Source organism: Suillus paluster (genome assembly GCF_016628075.1).
Source record: "Suillus paluster strain FC165 chromosome Unknown EDB91scaffold_66, whole genome shotgun sequence".
In the NCBI taxonomy this organism is placed as follows: domain Eukaryota; kingdom Fungi; phylum Basidiomycota; class Agaricomycetes; order Boletales; family Suillaceae; genus Suillus; species Suillus paluster.
Genome location: NW_024537626.1, coordinates 178336 through 198169, shown reverse-complemented (window position 1 = coordinate 198169; position 19834 = coordinate 178336). Strand labels below are relative to the sequence as shown.

The 19834-nt window shown below is 45.1% G+C and overlaps 3 protein-coding genes across 3 annotated transcripts; 2 read left to right on the top strand and 1 right to left on the bottom strand.

Moving 5' to 3' along the window:
* Positions 1-1171: 1171 nt before the first annotated feature.
* On the top strand, positions 1172-1333 carry EDB91DRAFT_1059002 (uncharacterized protein; the record flags this gene model as incomplete). Its single annotated transcript, XM_041314206.1, has 1 exon — positions 1172-1333. One exon carries the CDS (start codon positions 1172-1174, stop codon positions 1331-1333), a length of 162 nt encoding a protein of 53 aa, XP_041173359.1.
* A 9752-nt stretch (positions 1334-11085) lies between these two features.
* Positions 11086-11709, bottom strand: EDB91DRAFT_734610 (uncharacterized protein). The gene is made up of 2 exons (XM_041328234.1): positions 11266-11709; positions 11086-11214 (listed from the first exon to the last, which is right to left on the bottom strand). Exon 1 carries the CDS (start codon positions 11609-11611, stop codon positions 11294-11296), a length of 318 nt encoding a protein of 105 aa, XP_041173358.1. The 5' UTR covers positions 11612-11709; the 3' UTR covers positions 11086-11214; positions 11266-11293.
* A 3176-nt stretch (positions 11710-14885) lies between these two features.
* On the top strand, positions 14886-15586 carry EDB91DRAFT_1085218 (uncharacterized protein; the record flags this gene model as incomplete). The annotated part of the gene is made up of 5 exons (XM_041315869.1): positions 14886-15025; positions 15084-15120; positions 15268-15344; positions 15394-15522; positions 15577-15586. 5 exons carry the CDS (start codon positions 14886-14888, stop codon positions 15584-15586), a joined length of 393 nt encoding a protein of 130 aa, XP_041173357.1.
* Between the last annotated feature and the right edge of the window lie 4248 nt (positions 15587-19834).

The window sequence follows — 19834 nt, the reverse complement described above, 5'->3', positions numbered from 1 at the left end:
AATCACATTGCTGATGCGCTTGCTACCAGCACTTCTGCCACCTCTTATGGCCCCTCAAACATTCATTCACATCTTGATGTTGAGCAGCAGCTCATTAACACCAAGACATCTAAGGGGGGAGATATCGCCATGGCTGCCACCGGCAATGGGGGTAATTGTGACTGCAATTAGGTGTCCTGCAGCACCTATGGCAACTCAAGCCATCCCATGAAGGATTACTTTGGTAAAGGTGGGGCTATGGAAGGAACATGTGACAAGGTACTGGCTCATAAACACACTGCTCGCAAAGCCAAGGGGTCCAGGGGCAAGTCTGCTGCTCCCAAACCTGCAGCAGCTACTGGGAAGCCCAGTGGCCTTTGCTATGACACCAGTGGATGTGCGTATCTGCTTGATAGTGAGACAAATCAGGCCATATATATTGCCTCTGCCCCAGAACCAGCTGACCCTTCTACTACTTCTTCCACAGAGTTTGCAGGTCTTGCAAGTGACTCAATCACTCCTGCATTTATTTGTGAACTGTCTGCTGCAGAGGAGGATGAGTATACCACCCTCATAGCCACTGTTGACTCCCTTGAAACCAGCCTTGACTGGCATAAATGCACCCACTCTGTTGATTTTGCCGGAATCACTTATAAGGCACCTAATCAACATCAATGCACCATTGTGGATCCTTCCATCATGCCGTTCTTCCTCGACAGCAGGGCCTCAGTCCACATTAGCAATGAAGAGGCCGACTTCTTCAGCCTTCGCCCTATTCCTCCTTGCTCCATCAATGGTGTCAGCGGCTCATCCATTCAAGCTGTGGGCAATATCATTATATCCCATTGCAACTGGCACAAGCTGCAGCAGACTGGCAGCTTCCCCTCCAACATCCAAAAGAACCCAGAATCTAGATTGTCACTCTTGGGTGTTGAGACCCTGGCTGGATGCTATCAAATTTTCAATTGAAGTAAAACACTTAAATATCATCATGGCTCAGAGCTGTTGCTGTGAGCAACATTTTGACCCAATGTCGTTGCAGCAGAATACTGGCCTGTGGTCATTTACTCTGAGTCATCTCAGTCCTGAACACTTGAATTCTCACCAAAGTACATTATCCAGACTCCAAGTGGATCCTTCCAATCACTTCTGAACATTTCACCTGGTCCAACAACTCCTGCCCCCAGTGCAAATGTCAAACAAGGCTTTTCGCGTTGCTATGGATGTCCTGCCTGCTCAAGCTTCATTTGTGCCTTCCAAGCACATATTTTCATCAAGCAAAGAGACCTGCACTCTATGGTGCAGCAACCTATCTCCGACCACACTCAAAGCACTACAAGTCATCTGTGAATGACCCATTTTTCTCGCTTGTCAAAAAGAAGTTTGATGCTTACAGCGATGGTGAGAGTATGTGTTGCACATTGGACCGTCGCAGGCACCACAATATTCCTCGTAGAAAGCAAGTTGTTCATATCATTAGTATGTACTACTACAAGATTATCACATGGCCTAAGTACTAGTAACAGAGTCCAGACATTGTTCCTTGATAATCGGTCTCAACATAACCAAACTGAGCGTTTACGAATGCAGACCTGAGCTAACCAGAACAAAACCCTTGTAAGTGTCTTGCAAGCGGGTTACAAGACCATTTCTGCAAATTCGCATTTTTAGATGCACCTCAATGTGTAGTTACTAGCATTCCTAGCTTCTCATTGGCTGGACCACCGGTCCGCATCAATTCTGAACTCGTTACCAACTCGCGAGTCAAACGAGGCACAACTCGTTGCAACTCGTAAGTGTCGAACTGTGTTGAGTTACCACAATTTTCCACCTCGGTTCGACTTGATTCGCCTCATAGCAACACTACTCAAATCTCTGCCCGATGTGTTTTGTTTTTGGGCTTTTGACCCGTTTCTAACCTGTACCGTCACATGACTGGCTAGTCGATTTTAGAGTGACCCACTGCGACCACTCCTTCTTCTTTGATAGTAGTATTTGCACATCGGGGAGGGGGGTTCCTTTAGGCTTGCTAGATTCACGCTACTGTATTTATAGTCTCCCAATCTCATCGGCGCTCCCGAGGTTCCCAACCTTGCCAAGGAGTTGTTTTTTGACTATAACTCTTTGCACTCACGATTCTGAGTCACACAGAGCCCATTTGCACGAGTCATCAGTCAAATGGCTGAACAGTTTTCTCCGGCGGATATTGTTATGATCAGCGTTCACCGAATGGCAAAGGCTTAACACAACCACTAGGACTCGTCAAGAATAAGAGCAAGAGATGATATTGAGAGTGAACGTCTGAGTCTACACTGGGTAGGAACTGAAGAGGTTAAGTCTAAAGAGAAACTACGCTAACTATCCTACCTATATACATAACATTGAATCGGAGATATCTGAGTCTGTAAATAATCGGCCAATGAGAAAAGAGTCGTACAATACTGCGCATGACGTAGGATGACGTCGCGATATATAAGCAATGATGTCAGAGACGGAGATTAAGTGATAGGAAGACATATGGTTCTAGCCCTGGGTGTAGGAGATTCGATCAGAGATGTGATTGGTGAAGTGTGAAGAGGTGAAACTGTGACATGGTGATGATGTGATAATGTGAAAGGTAGTGGTGTCACGTGATCGGTTTGGGTATGGGACTTAGCCAAAGGAAAACCGAGGAAAGAAAAATGATTCGTATTGGGAATTCGTGACATTACCCCCCTTTTAAGGTGAGCGTCCTCGCGAACATAGGATGGTCGAATATTTTTTTGTCTCCATTCCAAGAAATCAGGAGTTTGTAAGACTGGAATGATTGCGCTTGCAATTCGACGTGATTTGGGTGCATCGGGATTTGCCGCGTAAAACTCGCTGACTAATCTTGGAGAATTTTTTAGATTTTCTTCGTTTTCCCATGTCGCTTCTTCCAATGGATATCCTTTCCACTTTGATAAGAATTGCAATCGGTTTCGTCGCATTCTGCTGGCTATCACTGCTTCTAATTCGTATTCTTGCATGCCTTCCACGATTTCAGGGGGTGGACGTTCTGGTGCAATGCGAGTTGTTAACGACGAGGTTTTGTGAGCGGTGAGTAGTTCTACATGAAAAACCGGGTGGATTTGATAGGATTCCGGTAATTTCAACTTGTAGTTCAATTCGCCTACTCGTTCGAGTATTTCAAAGGGACCAAGGCGGCGATCTGACAACTTCTGACTCGGTCGTCGTTGTCTGATGTTTTTAGCGTCTAGCCAAACCCTTTGTCCTACTTCGAAAACTGGTGCGTCTTTTACTCCTCGATCATAGAAACGTTTCATCCGATCATTGGCGATTTCTAGCGTTGCCTTCGCTTCCTCTTGTGCCTCCTTCATTTCTGCTACTCTCTGATCGGCTAATGGAACGGTGTTGGAAGAATTAGGGGAAATGATGAATTCGGGGTTGTAACCGTAGAGGCATTTGAAAGGGGAGTGTCCGGTTACCGTAATAGAATTGTTATGCGTGAATTCTGCAATGGGGAGCCATGATACCCAGTCGTTCTGACGATAAGATGTAAACGCTCGAAGGTATTGTTCCACTTCTTGGTTTACTCGTTCTGTTTGTCCGTCTGTTTGTGGATGATACGCGGTCGACATGGACCATTTGATTCCCAGTCTTTTTGAGACCTCCTGCATGAACTTGGACACGAATTGGGTCCCACGATCGGAGATCACCTTTTTCGGTGTTCCATGCAACTTCCATACGTATTTGAGAAATAAGTCCGCGATTCCCTTTGAAGTAACGTCCTTGGTGGTTGGCGCGAGATGAGCTTGTTTGGTAAATCGATCGACTACTACGAGGATGCTGTCTTTGCCTTCTGATTTTGGGAGATCGGTAATCAGGTCACAGCTGACTGTTTGCCATGGACCTTCGGGAATTTCATTAGGCTTTAAGGGACCATGGGGTTTAGATGGTAACACCTTCGTTTGTTTGCACCTGTTGCATCCGTCTACATAGTCATTGACCCATTTCTGCATCTGCGGCCACCAATAGTTACGGGAAACGAGTTCGAGAGTCTTAGCTCGTCCCATATGGCCTGCTGCTGGTGTATCGTGAAAGATTTCCAGTATTGAGCGGCGAATGTCTTTGCTATTGGGTACGTAAACCAATCCTCTGAAAAGAATAAGTCCATCTTCTGTATTCCACTCCTCTAGTCCTTTTCGCAGCTGTACTGGAGCTTTCTTAAGGGTTTCGATAGCATTTCGAACTTCCGGATCTAGGTCGGTGCAGTTTCTGATTTGTTTAAGCAACGTTTGCTCTCCCTGTATCAGAACTTGGCCTCTTTTTGCTGCTTTTATTTGAAAAAACTCGGGTTTCAAAAGCACGCGATCCGAATTGTCGTTTTCTACCCCCCCTTTGTGGTCTGGCCTCCTGGACAGAGCGTCGGCAGTGTCATTGACCCTCCCTGGTTTGTGGTGCAGTGTGAATTCATACTCTGCAAGAAACAAAGACCATCTCGCTTGTCTGCGAGTCAACTTCTGACTTGTCATGAAGTACTCAAGGTTTTTGTGATCCGTCCATATCTCTACCGGTTCTGGTGCTCCTTGTACATAATGCCTCCACTCTTCCAAAGCGCGGATAATAGCTAATAGTTCCTTGTCATGAATATCATAGTTTCGCTCTGCGTCTTGCATAGATTTACTAAAGAAAGCAACAGGGTGCCATAGTCCATCGTCTTCCTTTTGAGACAATACGCCACCCGTAGCATAGTCAGATGCATCTGTTTCGATTTTTTTCTTTTTTGTGGCATCTGGCATTGCTAATATTGGTGCGGATGTGAAATTGTCCTTAAGGGTTTGGAAAGCTTTTTCTTGTTTGTCTGTCCATTTCCATGGTACACCCTTCCTAATGAGATCGTTCATGGGTTTGGCAATGTTCGAGAATCCGAGAATGAAACGACGATAAAAGTTTGCGAATCCCATAAACCGTTGGATGTCTTTGACACAGGTAGGAGTAGGCCATTCTTGTACTCCTTTAACCTTGACTGGATCCATGGAAACATGTCCATCTTTAATGATTAGTCCGAGAAATTCCACTTCTTTCTTTTCGAACGAACACTTCTCGGGTTTGAGATAAAGATCATTGTCCTGCAGTCTCTTTAATACTTCTCGTACCACCTTTCTGTGTTCTTCTATAGTGCCATTCGTGAAAACCAGGATGTCGTCAATGTAGACTACAACGACTTTTCCTTCCTTGAGATCTTGGAAAATCTGGTCCATCATGGTTTGGAAAGTGGCAGGAGAGTTCGTCATTCCGAAGTACATAACTACTGGTTCATGGTGTCCGAAAGGAGTTTTGAAGGCTGCCTTCCATTCATCTCCTTTTCTCATTCTAATATTATTGTATCCCCATCGAACGTCCATTTTCGAAAAGAGGCTTGCACCGGTAAGAGAATCAATGAGATCTTGTGATCGGGGAAGAGGGTATGCATTTCGGACGGTTTTCTCATTCAATCTCCGATAGTCCATGACAGGTCTAAGTTTTCCGTCTTTTTTGGCAACAAAGAAGAAAGGAGCTGCCACTGGAGATTCTGAATCTCGCAGTCGTCCTAATTCATATTCTTGTTTGAGCCACTTTTCACATGTGTCATGTTCTGCGGGCGAAAGGGGATATGCTTTCGAATTTGGAGGAAGGTCATTGGGATCCTTGAAGTCTACTTTATGATCCCACTTCTTAGATTCAGGGAATCTAGTAGATTCTTCTTCGGAGAAGACCTTGAGATAGTCGTGGAGCCATTCTGGAACCATCTCTTCTACGGACTTCTTTTCCTTCTTCTTTTCCTCCTGTTGAGCTAACTCCGAAGCTACTGAGCTTTTGTACTTGATCCACACAGTTTCGTGGTGAATCTTCATCTTCGATCTCCTCTATCTCTACCTTTCTAGGAATATTCGGATTTAAGGATTGTACTTTAGCTACAGGAATCGAAGTTTCCATGGTGATTTCATCATTGTCTTCTTCCATGGGTGATAAAGCAGGTAATGCATCCTTCTGCTTTTTTGTTTTGGTCCTCCTCTTCTTTACTTTGGGATCTTCGCATTTGACTGGGCAGCGGTTAAACGTCATTTTCCCCGCATTCCAATCTATGTTTGGATTATGATATCGTAGCCAATCTATTCCAATGATAACATCATCGGTTCCTAGATCTGTGATCAGAAAAGCCACTTCTTCCTCGTGATCCCCTATCTTCAGAGTCAAATCTGCGTAGCTTTTGATTGGTCCGGCGGAGTTTTTAGTTCCATCAATATTGCGGACGGGCAGTGCTCGCAGTAACTGCTTGGTTTTGACTTCGTTTTTGTTTATGAACTTTTGGCTTAGAAATAAGTTCGTTGCTCCACAGTCTACTAGAGCTTCCAATTCTGCTTCCTTGTTTTTTCCTTTCAATGTGATTGGCAAGTAAAAATGATCTCGTTTATTCCCAGAACAAACTTCTGATACTTCCGTAAACATGATTGCCGAGTCACTAAGAAAAGAAAAACGATTGTTCTGGTCTAAGTTCGCAGTCAACTTCGACCCTCCTAAAAACCCTGCTTCTTCAATGCATCATCTGAAGAAGTCATGAAAATTCTCTCGTTCACGATACGTTGGATATCTTCCAGTGTGATTGGTTTTGCCACCGGTTTTTCTTCTTCTTCTTCTTTGACCGCCTTGATAGCGGGTTTCTTGCCTTTGATATCCATCGCTTGTCCAGTGCAGTTTCGGGCCATGTGCCCGGGTTTCCACAACGATAACACTTAAAAGTGTCTCCCGATTTGCCTTGAGGTTGGGGTCCACCTCGCGTTTTAGATGCATCTACGTCCATCGCATCTCCTCCTTGAGAAACTGGTTTGAGAGGGCCTCTTTCAACCCATGGGCGACGTGGCGGTTGCCAGGTCTTCTTTTTCTCATCGTCCAGTTCCTCAAAGTTTGTTCCGATAATAAGAGCCTGTGAAATCATTCCCTCTAGGGTGCTCTTGTCCCTAGGGTTTACGTGGGCCAACTGATCCCTAATCCGTTGGGATAATGCGAGACGGAACTTGCGTATGAGTTCATAGTCTGAAAAATGGCAGTGGGCAATTTTCTGTCTGAAGAGAGACGAATTCCGTGATGCTGCAGTTTCCTTGCTGGAGATGATCTATCTCGCGAGCAATTTTCTCTTCTTTGTTGGCAATGCCCCACATGGCTTGCATGTCGTTTTTCAATTGTTCGTAAGACCCGAGTCGTCCACTCAAGGCAGTTCTGGATACGCTTTCTCCCCATTTCGCTGCAGAGCCCTTGCAGAAAGAAATAAGACAGGAACTCTTCTGGAGCTCAGAGGCGGTGGGGTAGGAGGTGAGGTAGAGGTCAAGTTGGGAGAGGAAGGTGTCAACCTCGATAGAGTTCTTGTCTCCTGTGAACTCTGTAGGTTTGGCCATCTTGAGATCAGAGCTCGAAACTCCAGAGGTAGACGCCTGTATTGTTGGCGTTGTCGTACGAAAGGCTTGCAAAGCCGTGATCGTTTGTTCCGCTGCCACTAGCCTCTGGGCTAACTCGTTCTTCTCTGTCTCCACCCTGTTTAGGTTCTCGGCTAAGAGTGCGAGATGATCTTTCAACTCGTTGTACCGGTGTTGGTTTAGATCTCTTTCTGCTGCGGTTACGGTGAATATGGCGTTCGAAATGTTCTCGTGGGTGATGGTAGTCCCTTGCGGGCCTAAGATGCCTTCCGCTACCACAGAGCCCGGCCTCGATAGGGTTGGTGTGGAGCTTTCTGCAGATCCCGACGGCCCTGCTCCTAGTGTCTGCCATCCTTGAATTGGTGCGTGGTGCGGGGCGGGGGATTGGATTGTTCGCCAATCTTGCTCGGACATGAAGGAAGGGGCAGTTGTTTTCCCGACAGGTATCGTTGTCGTGGATCTGTAGGGCGCGGTCTCTAACGAGACGAGATCTCCAAGGGGGAGCTATGATGACTATAGGTGCGAATACAGCGCGTGTAGCGGTTCGTCAACCTAAGTAGAACTCGAGAGGAGTTCGGGAGCGACGCGGTGAAGTTTGGGTCTTCTGAATACCCACAACTTCCTAAGGTAATGTAACTAGGGTTGTAAGACCCGCGAGTGCCGTTCTCTACAGTACGAAAGAAAAATAGGTAGCATGCAGTCGGTAGGGTCTTGGACCTAACTGCAGGCGTGCGGAGACAGGACCTAAATGTCGCTGTTCCTTATAGACTGGCGGCTCGCGTAGGGCAAGGGCCTGGTCTACTTCTACCAAAGACTAATCGTAAAAGAAAATGATATAATGCGCGTCTGGGAAAGATGGTTGGAAACGTAATCCGCGAGAAATTCTCAGCAGAATAGCACAGGTGAAGCTTGTTCGAGAACAAGGTGTCCAAGACAAGGTTCGAGTTGGAGTGGTAAGAAGACTTAACCTAATGTTATGATCAGCGTTCACCGAATGGCAAAGGCTTAACACAACCACTAGGACTCGTCAAGAATAAGAGCAAGAGATGATATTGAGAGTGAACGTCTGAGTCTACACTGGGTAGGAACTGAAGAGGTTAAGTCTAAAGAGAAACTACGCTAACTATCCTACCTATATACATAACATTGAATCGGAGATATCTGAGTCTGTAAATAATCGGCCAATGAGAAAAGAGTCGTACAATACTGCGCATGACGTAGGATGACGTCGCGATATATAAGCAATGATGTCAGAGACGGAGATTAAGTGATAGGAAGACATATGGTTCTAGCCCTGGGTGTAGGAGATTCGATCAGAGATGTGATTGGTGAAGTGTGAAGAGGTGAAACTGTGACATGGTGATGATGTGATAATGTGAAAGGTAGTGGTGTCACGTGATCGGTTTGGGTATGGGACTTAGCCAAAGGAAAACCGAGGAAAGAAAAATGATTCGTATTGGGAATTCGTGACAGATATCTACCATGGGGCCTGTCCATTTGGCTCCATGAAATGCACTACAGGTGTCACCTCAGCTTCCTGTGCCGAGGGATCTCTGTCAAATGATCAACTGAGGTCTCTGACCTCCATCTGACATGGACCGAGCGGAAATTTTTTCACTTGCTCTCGTCGTCACGCTAGGTACGGTGCACAGTCAGTTAGGAAAGCCTTGTCTTACTTACACTCATCGTGATTCGTCGGATTAGAAATTCGAGTGCTGCTCATGCTTCTTTCTCCCTCCCATAGGCATTCCCCGTGCGCCGACCACTGATTTATGTTCTCCAACTCATTGCGCCACTTTGGATTTATATACAAGCATATCCCCATTAGCAGAGGTTAAACACCGTCCCCCCGGCCGTCTATGTAGGAAGCTCTGACCCTATTGGAGGCAATGAGGAGGTGTGGTAGTTGGTAGTCGAAGTAACGAAGTAATGGTCGGACGGTCTGTCTAACCGTGCGTGAACTGAGTTCTCAAGATCCTATGTAGGAACATATGCACAAGGATCAATTATATGTTCTGTAAATTTTGGTGTCTTTAGACTTCATGTGTCTTGAGGAGCAACACCGAGACAAATGCACATCACCACCATGTCCTAGAGTTCTTCTGCCAATAGAAATAGCCTGAGAGCAAGTTGATTTCGAGCTCTGTTGCCAATCTGCTGGCATTGCATATGTTATCTGTTCGAAGCAGGATTTCAGGTAGATGAGTTCTTCCTACATTGCCGTGAAGTTCTGCCAGAACAATATTCAATGCACTTCCTACAACCCCGTGAAGTTATTCCAGAACAATATTCAGCACATAAAAGCAAGTTGTCTTCCTACCTTGCCCTTCAGATTTATTCCATTCCACATCACATCCCCACAAACCATGCGTTTCTCCTCCGCCCTTGCTGTTCTTGCTGCTTTAACAGCATCAGTCTCTGCCAGCGACGCTGACAGTGGTGATTGTCCCAAATTTTGCCGCACCACAAAGTGTTGCCCTGAGCAGACATGCGTGCAGACATTTGGCCATCAGAATGGCGATCTTGTGAGTATGAGTAGTTTGCGTCCTGGATCTAACCACATAACTCACCGGCGTGGTACCTAGCCCGTCTATCAATGTTACAATCAATGAGCGGCATGTTGCGACAGTGAACTACGGCGGTGAGTCGTGTTTTTGCTTTCGCATTGGTGTGGTATGGCTGATGGCACGATGCGTGAGTAGTTTGTTGCTGAGTCGATCAACGTGCTTGCTCTGGAACAAATTTCACTGCCGTGTGAGTAATGAAGATCTTGGAATAGAGGATCATCTCAAACACTTGGATACATAGTACATGACGGAAGTACTTATCATACAATTTTGTAGTCTCGTCTTAAGCTTGAACATAGAAGCTCTCGATGACACCACCACTCCTCCCGTCATAGGCATTTTTAGTTTGCAGTGAGCCGCTGGGGTTTATTGCGACTCCATCAGATGGTGTGCAAATCGTCGTCATTGAATTTCCAAAGTTCAAGATCTAGCAATGGCACTTGTGTGAGTAGGTCATGAAAGTTGATGCGAGTTATATGGAAGGACCCGGGTCTAACAGAAGTCAGAACTGCTAGCTTTGGTGTCCTCGAGAGCATCCAGGCGTGAAAGAAGTGGTGACATATATATAGCAGAGACTTGTTTTATATCGCTCTGACACAGACTGGAGAGAGAAAATAACTCATCACCAAAAGTCCACAAATCAGACATTGCCTGATTTGGGTTGACGTTGCACTACGATGCTTCTCTGACGTGCCATGTCACGGTCATACACAAGCGCGTGTACTATGTCATTCTAATAATAACCCTACTCAATAACAGTTTATTTCACCAGTTTATTTGCTGCTCAAACGATAAGCGGTGGGAAATCAACTGACAGTGTTATTGAGTGGCAGTTTATTTGCCAGTTTATTTCATACACAAAGTTGTCGGAGTGAACTGAGAGTGATTGTGATGCCGAGCAGCCGAAGTACGATTGATGAGGAGCAAAAGTATACCAGCATCAAGTATGAGTGACTACTGGAGTGAAGACGGACAACAGAAGCTCGCACTCGAGCTTGCTTCATGGGACCACATCTCTCTTTTGCAAACCCCCGATTGTTCCGATCAGCTCTCTGCACCTGCTGAACTCAACTATGCTGTTGACCCGATAACTGGGATGTGTTGTTCTCCGCGCAAGCATCGAGATCAGCACCAACACTCACAAAACTATACCCTCCCACCAATTTCATCCCTACTCACCACCAGCACACCAGGTGGCTATCTCGAAGATCTTTATGCAAATTTTTCTCCGAGTCCTAGTCACATTGCAGATCAGCAAACCCCCCAGCATAATTTGCAAAACTTACTCCTACATCAGCACTATGGAACCCAAGTTCACGCCAGTGCCGTCTCTGGAGACACCACACCACTACCATCGAACAGTCCCACAACAACGTTACCCACAGGTCCAAGTCCAACTGAGGCTATCGTGTCTAGCATTGAGAAGCCTCCATCGAAAGCTCCCCACCGGGCACAGGCCAAAAAGCCCGAGTCGGACACCAACAAAAAGAAAACGCGCACCAAGGGTGCAGGTAGCAAGTCTGGGCCTGCGGGTCGTCGAGACCATGGTGGTTCGGACAGCAAAATCGCAAAATTGAGTCCCAAGGCAATTAAAGACTCAAAAATCAAAACTCCTGTGAAGTCAGAGAGCATACAAGGACTTACTGACGACGACAAAGTTAAAGTTGTCAAGTATGTGACGTCACCAGAGCGCTGGCCTAGTTTTAAAGTTAACCAAGCACACTACTGGAATAATGTGAGTGGCAGTTGAGTGTCTCATACATGGAGCTTACCTGTACATCAGATCTCTGGGAATTTGTTGAAGGGTCGGGTGACATCTGAACAGGTTCGTAATTTCTGACATGGTCAGGCCTGGGAGAAGTACAAAGCAGTCCGTGAAAGGGAGGAACATACTGGTGGAGGAGATGGAGACAAAGATGGGTCAGATGCCAAGTGTAAGCAATTGAGTGCTAAAAAATGGAAGAGAGGTTCTGGTGAATTCTCCACTAAGGTGTTGGACGAGTTTGCAAAGTCCAAAATTTACCAGTTAATTGATGCAGTGTGCGTACAAAATCCATACAAAGTTCAAGTGCTGATGTACAAACAGTGCTCGCAATGATGAGAGTGTCATCCGTCATCGTGAATATCATTCAGCTACCCCTCTATCTGATGAAGATGCCTCACCCATGAAAAAACGGATCAAACGCTCAGAATCCTATGATGGTGACACCTCACAACTGCTTCAGCAAGTCATCGGACGAATTGAGGAGCGAGACAAAAGGCAAGCACAGCTTGATGCCAACAATATAGAGCTTGCTCAAAAGAAGGACAAAAGGGATGAGGAGGAACGTGCTGAACATCATGAGGCTGCAGCAAGGCAAGCAGAATGTGAACGACAGGATGCATTCGACAAACAGTGGGATCGCTGCATGCTGATGGTTGGTAATACGAATCCACATGTTCGTGCATATGGAGAGAAGCTTCTTGACGAGCTGATGGGAGAAAGAAGCAACATGATGTAATGTGCCTACATACAAGAATAATCAAGGAGGTTTTTTTGATGTAGCAGGCCTGTGCAAAATAAATCATCCCCCTCTAAGTCTGGGTGTTCCTCTGCCTCTCCTTGGACTCCTGTTACATTCTCGTCTTCATCCCCATAAAATCCGTCAATGCTTGTTGGGTCATCCCCAAGACCTTCAACAATATTGTGAATGATCATCAGAGCCTCGAGAATGCAATACATATCCTGCAAATTCCGACCAGGCATACATCATAGGGTGGGAAAACGACCTTTGAGTCGACCGAATGCATGCTCAATGAAGATTCACAGAGAGGACAACTTTCAATTCCAATTTTTGCGACGGGTCACTTCGACTGGGTCATTGGTAAGGTCATGGTTGTGAAATGGTTGGATAGAGAACTTGGTGAGAGGATATCCTGCAGTAAATATTACAAATTGCACATGTAAATGACAGCTTGAAAATACCTTTGTCAACGAGGATATATTCATGGGTATTGAAATATTCGCCTCTGTTTCGCCACAGGTGCGAGTTTCTGAACAACCTGCTGTCTTGAACACAGCCTGGCCAACCAAACTTGTAGGATGTGAACATTGCATGGTGATCACACGTAGCCTGCACAATAAGCTAATGACATGGCTGGCATATTCTCGTACAAAAATAAATGAACTTACAGCATAGAATTTCTTGCGACAGTGGTAAGCAAAAGGATTCCGCAAAGGCTTGTCTTGGAGTCTGATATAGCTACCATCCCCTATGCCAATACAGCCAGGAAAACCCCACTCGTCCATTGCATCAGACAACTGCTGATGTCAGACAGGACCAGGCCATGTCAGGAATCGAGAGTGAAGGTGGTGAAATGCCATGCACACACATTCAGTGTAAAGATAAACAGTTCCTTCAGCAATCGCCACAACAGACGCTGTTTTCAGTGCATTTTCGGCACCTACACAACATAGAAATGTTGCGAGTTGATATTTTATAGGGCACTGGGGTCGACTGCCACTCGTGGATGGATAGAACATGGGATCGTCGCTGATGAGGTCGTGCAAATACCAGAAAGTCCTGCGGTCCATACTACGCAGTATGATTTAAGTCAGGAATTGAAGTATATGAAAAAAACAACTCACCGCAGCCAGACTTTGAACGTCCTGTCTGACGAGACATTAAGGAGGGTGTCAAAGAAATCCTCGGACTTCTGTTGGTCATATGGTCCTCGTCTACCGCACCTACCATTTCATCTGTCCTGTTGACGGCGGTCCAAGGCCACCAATGCAAGTGAAACAGCAATGAGCTGATCCCCAGAGTCTTTCGCCTCAGCAAGAAGCACAACTGCGAGAGTTCCCAAGAGTTTCGTAGTAGATTCTCTCTCGCTGATCTGTTGGTGCTGATGTCGACGTTGTTGTCGATGCACTGAGCTATCACGCGCCATGAGTGTTCGTTTGCAGAGTCTCTCAGCAAGTCGGTCGGCGGCTCCTATTTCACTCTCCGCAACACGAATGCACATCAAACCTTACTTGACAGTTTATTCCAGTTTATTTCATCCTGCTCACTCAAAAAAATAAACTGGCGAAATAAACTGTTATTGAGTAGGGTTAATGTCCTAAGGTGTGTGGCAACCTGACAGCGAAGTTGCTAATGGTAACCTCGGTCTGCTATGATATCATCATCATGATATGTAACTGATATTAGCTTCGCTATTCCATGTGTAGTACATCAATACAACTACATAGTTAGAGTGCACCATACCCCTCCCATTTGAGCACATCGTCGTCAAGCTCCTCATCCGAATCAGCCTCCACCTTATCTGGATCTTCCTCATCTGAATCCTCCTCTGCATGGTTGTCGTCATCCAAGTCCAAGTCTAATTCACCTTCCTGGCACATCGAGAGAGAGACGCCAAGAAAGATTCTCAAGGCATTAGGACACTACTTTTGTGCATACCTATGAAATGGGTTGGTGCAAGTGAAAAAAGATAGGAAGAGTTACATACCTTCCTCAGGTATAGTGCAAAATGAGAAACATCGAATCAAACACGACCGAGTGAGAGCCGAGGGAGGCCAAGGTCCACGAAAAGAAGGATGAGCGTGACGGTCAGACTATAAAACAGGTAAAGAGGGATGTGTCCCAGAACGGGGATGAGCAGGTGGCTTTGAGAAAGTGTAAGAGGAGGAATATGTAGCTGGAAAAAGAGCTGGGAGACATGAACTTCACGATGCATGGGAAGTCTACTGAGAAATGTTATGACTGTGCAATTGTCTGAAACACGTTAATAGAACCAAACAAAAGCTTGTAACATAACACATTGATGCATCTGTGTTTCTTCATCTTATCTATTGTCATCATGCCCCACAGACACCGATCACTGTCCATGTCCAGTAGTTCATCATCCAGTAGCGATTTTGTTGATGCCTGGGGACTCTACTTCACTACCAACAACTTCACCAATACAAACTGAAGCACCAAAATTGAAGAAATCACTGCAAAAATGCAAGAGAGAATTGTCTGATAATGATACTGACAAGAAGAAACCTAACAAGCGAACAAAGTAAGCTGAATTCACATTCTCAATGTGCATATATGAGCATCTAATCCCTCCATCTTAGGAAACGAGAGAACAGGGACTCGGACTTGACCCAACAAGTAAGTACAAATGACACCAATAAAATTTATGCACTAATAGTCAAATACAGGAGAGGAATGATGCCACAAGAACAATGTTGCACATTAGATCCCCCATGGGGTCGATATGTTTTGCAAGTTTTTCGTATTGCTCCTCTTGTCAAGCAGCGAGAAGCAGCTGAAAAGGCTGACTACATCAAGGATAAACAGAAGCAGCATGACTGTGAAGCCATCTTGAAGAATGTGTAAGTACATCGTAATTGTGTTCATTTTCATTGACAACATCATTCTAAGCTCAAAGGATGTAGAGGCTTGGACGATCCGAACCTATAAGACAATCACTGCTGCTGCACCATACCTGCTCCAACACTGCTCAATTGCAACAAGAAGAAGTGGGAAGAACTCGAGGGGCTTCTCGCTGAGGTGAGTACTATAGCTGCATATATGTGCTAGTTTATATACTGGTACCCTTTATAGATGCAAGTAATCATTGGCCAAGTCCAATTGGAGGATGCCAGTCATCTGAAACTGGTCATTGGACAGTATACAGCACCAGAACTCGATGTAAAAGGTATGGATCCTCCTATATTTGCTGATATGTGCTGATTCTTATATTTCAGGTCGCATCACATATCACATAGTATCATTCTGCATCGCATATCATTCCACATCACGCCATGGCATTTCATTCAAATTCATCACTTTCATGCATTTCGCTGTGTCTCACATCAACACTTTTGCAGTGCTTTCTGTCTCTTCATTTTCACACTTTCACAGTGCTATTGAGTCTCGTCATCCAATCGTTGTACTATCAGGCTGACTTGTTTCCACAATGCTGACGCTGTTTTACCCCACCCTGCTTTATGATACCATCAGTGCCCATAGTCGCTGTTGATGCCATGTATTATGATAGCAAATTGACATTTGTTTCACATGACATATCAGTGTGATAACTCAACAGTAGATTGAGAACTCCTTAGCATGAGATATCAGCATGATAACCGGCTAGCATCTGAGGGAGTACTGACAGTTGAGTAGTACATTAGCCAAAAAAACAAACCTAGGTATGACCAGATAAGCAGACCCTGGGGCCTGATACACCTGCGAGAACTTAGAGCCCTTCTAAGGGCTGATGCGACCTTAGCTTTCCATCGCTGAACTGGGAAATTTTGGTGATGCTGCTCAACTCAGACACCAACGAGGCCAAGACGAGACAGACATTAATGACATGACGTGACTAAAGTTGCAATAGTTGTATTCTAGCAAAGTGTGAGGCATGAGCATGTGGTAAGAATGAGGTCTTTGCCTGTTTTGAGTAAACTGTAGCACATACCTCCTTCTTTCTCTCCACCACTACTCAGTTTCTGCACTAGCACTTATTGCTTGGTATACTCTCACTATAACTTCTGTTCTGCTCACATCAGGAAAAAGGGAATTTTTCTTAACAACACTTATGGTGACTTGAAGGTAATTTTAAGTAAGATTCAGTAGAATTCTGCTAAGCATGCCATTGCTTAAAAAAAAGTAGGGTCTTCCGATGAATTAGGCAACTGCAGGGGTAAACCCCCAGGTATTGGAGGTGTTACCCCTACCCCTACCTGCTCATATACCCACACCCACCAGGGGGGTACAGGTTTGGCCACGGGTAACAGTATGAATGACCCTGGGTAAAACCCACGAGGGGTATACCCGGGGGTCAAGGTATGATTTTGATATGCAATGCAACAAACACATGTACTAGTAATGGCTAGTCTATCTCAATCCTGTCCCATCCATACTCCATTTCCTCCTCCTCTCCCTCGACATCTGGTAGGGTTGTGATTTTGTGAATATCCTTGGGCTTGATGAGATTCAGTGCACTACAGGATCCAAGGCACAGAAGTGCCCATGTGGACTGCACCAAGAGACAGGACCTAACATGGGAGAGGAGTAAGCATCCACAGCTAAATAGCTGCTCAACATCCACAGACATTGCTATGAGTCCTGTAAGCCACCTCATCATACAAAGTAACATACCATGTACCAGGGATATTCAAGTAATCAATTGCCATTTGCAACAGATGTGGGTACAATGCACGACAGGCATACCACCAAGCAATAGCATTATTGACATGTTGAATAAATTGTTGCTCTGAAATTTATTCAGTGCATAGAATAATGTAGGAAAAAAAGAAACATACCTCCTTCTCATTTGCCAGCAAATGTTTTTCTATCAACTCCAAGTCTGAGTCATTGTCAGTTGATAAGTACAAATTCTGGAATTCATCATGAACGAGCAACTCTGCCATTTGGATCCATTGGTCTTCCCAGGATGAAACCTTGAAGTAGGATAGCTTATGGTGTGGATGTAAAACTTAATGTAGAAAGATGTTAACTACAAAACTCCAGTAAAAAGCTATAAAATACATACCCATAGCGATGTGATAAACTTCTGAACTATCTGTAAGTTTGTAGTAATGGTTGAGAGTCTTCTTTGCAAGTCAAACAGCTGCACAAATTGACACAGTATATTTCTTGTTGTGCAAGTATGATGTGAGCTCCTGGTCAATATGATCCATGGCAGGGATCATGGTAGCAAGGTTCAGGGTCACATGAGAGAAGTACAAAGTTGCATCTTTCAGAATCTAGTAAAAGAACATGTGGTCAGCACACTTTGCTGTCATGGTATGACAAATATGCACCTTCAATACATCCTGCAACTGTTTGACTATTTCCCACTCATGGTCAGTTAACTCATACTTATACAGGCCCAGATCCTGACATTGTGTAACATTGTTGACAGCTTTCCTATGGTCAAGTGCATAGTTCAGCATATCAAAGGTAGAATGCCAGCGAGTGGCCACATCACATGGCATCAGTGTCACAGACTTGTGCAAATCTTGGAGAATCTGACACCATGCAGGGAGTACAATAGTTGTTGAGTGGATGATCTTGTATGCCAGCTTTCGCAACTAGAACACAGATTGAGTATTCAGGTAAGTGGTTTTTTTTGACCTACCTTCACAAGCGCTAACTTCACAGGTCAAATATCTCTTTCTAGCACATTCCATTCATTCATTTCCAACAGCTCCACCTCATCCACCTACCCTTCATCATTATCGGCCACATCAGCGGCATGCTGATTGACTCCCTCCTCATCCTCTGCTTTGTCCAATTCATCTTCATCTGTGTCTTCTTTGTCATCCATGTTCCTGTCTGCTTCAGCAAGCACTTGATCAGCATCACATTTCTTTACATCAAATTTGCAAATCAAGGACTTGGCTACAAGATTGACCATATGGAGAAAACAACAGGTATGTGTTGTTGCTCCTCCAAATGCCAGGACCTTATCACTCAGTTCCTGAACCATAACATCATTGTTTGATGCATTGTCACAGGTTATGCACAAGATCTGCATGCCCTCACATTAGTGCTGAGTAAGTCCAATGATTTGTTCTTGTTCATTACCTGCTCTGATATCCCAAACTCCTTTAGCATCTTTTCAAATGTCTGTGCAAGCTCCTCGCCTGTGTGAGACTGTGACCACATCAGCTGATATCCTGCTATCTCAGTAAGTAGCCACCTTTTCAACTTCAATTATGTCTAATAGTAAGCTTAGGGGCTCTCCATTATGCTCCAAATGTGCCAAAAAGGCAATGAAGGCATGATGGTTGGGCAATGACCATCTGTTAGTGGTAAAACTGATTCTCCCCTCATACTCCTGGTAAGTTTGGTCAACTTTCATATATTCCATATGAATATAAACTCACCTGCAGCAATTTAGCAACATGTTGGCGAGTCCATGTGAATGCAAGCCGAACATCGTGTAAAACAGTGGATGGAGAAGGTAAGTAATACTCTGGTCTGCCCATCTTCATCAAAGACTGAAATCCTCAATCTTTGATGATATTGAATGGATGCAGACTCTCAGACACCCAGCGCACTATTTCAGACCTGCAGCAACATGGCTTAGACTTCTGCAAAATTTTCAACAGCTTCATACCTTGTTTCTGCACGTGTGTGTTGGCAATGTGAGTAAGTGATTTTTCCTCGGCCTGTCTGTGCAAATGACACAGTGATTGACCTGTTGTGGGGAATGTCCCCACTGTAGGCCCATATCCCATATAATTCCCATGCCCTCCCACCATTTTCCCGTGCATTCTGCTACCCATCCGCATCTTCCCCGAGCTGTCCACTACACAGAACCAAGCGGAACCCAGCGGAACCCAGCGGAACAATCACGTACCACATGCATTATATTCCTTTAGCCTTCGGAACATCCTCCTCCATCCTGTCCATGTCCTTCCATCCTCGCTGGTGAGTACTAGCTATGTTCCCCATGTTACTAACATGTTCCTATCTCATTCCCTATGTGTTATGGTACTTATGCAGATCCTTCCACTACTCAGGACCGATTCCTTATCTCACAGCCTCACCCAGTTGTAGCATAGCGCATTTCGGAACCCCTTCCTATATAGGTAGCAATAGATGGGATCTTAGTTTTTACCTTCTGATAGACTCGACTCCACTTCCACTTACAGAGTACTTCCCAGTACTCCACTCACTGTCTAAAATATCTTCCTGAATCTATTCCTGATCACATTGCATTGTTCCCGCCCCCATGAGTTCCGCTCGAAATGCCCGACATCGGATCCGACGACTTGGAGCAAGTACCAGACACAAGCCTGGTCCGACTTGCCCAATCATCCTCCTGCAGGCTTGTAGTTTCTTTTCCCTCTGTTTGTTCCCCATTAGT

Excerpts from the sequence above, each read along its gene's own strand:
- EDB91DRAFT_734610 (XM_041328234.1), bottom strand. The coding sequence starts at position 11,611 with ATGCTCTCTGACTTCACAGGAGTTTTGATTTTTGAGTCTTTAATTGCC.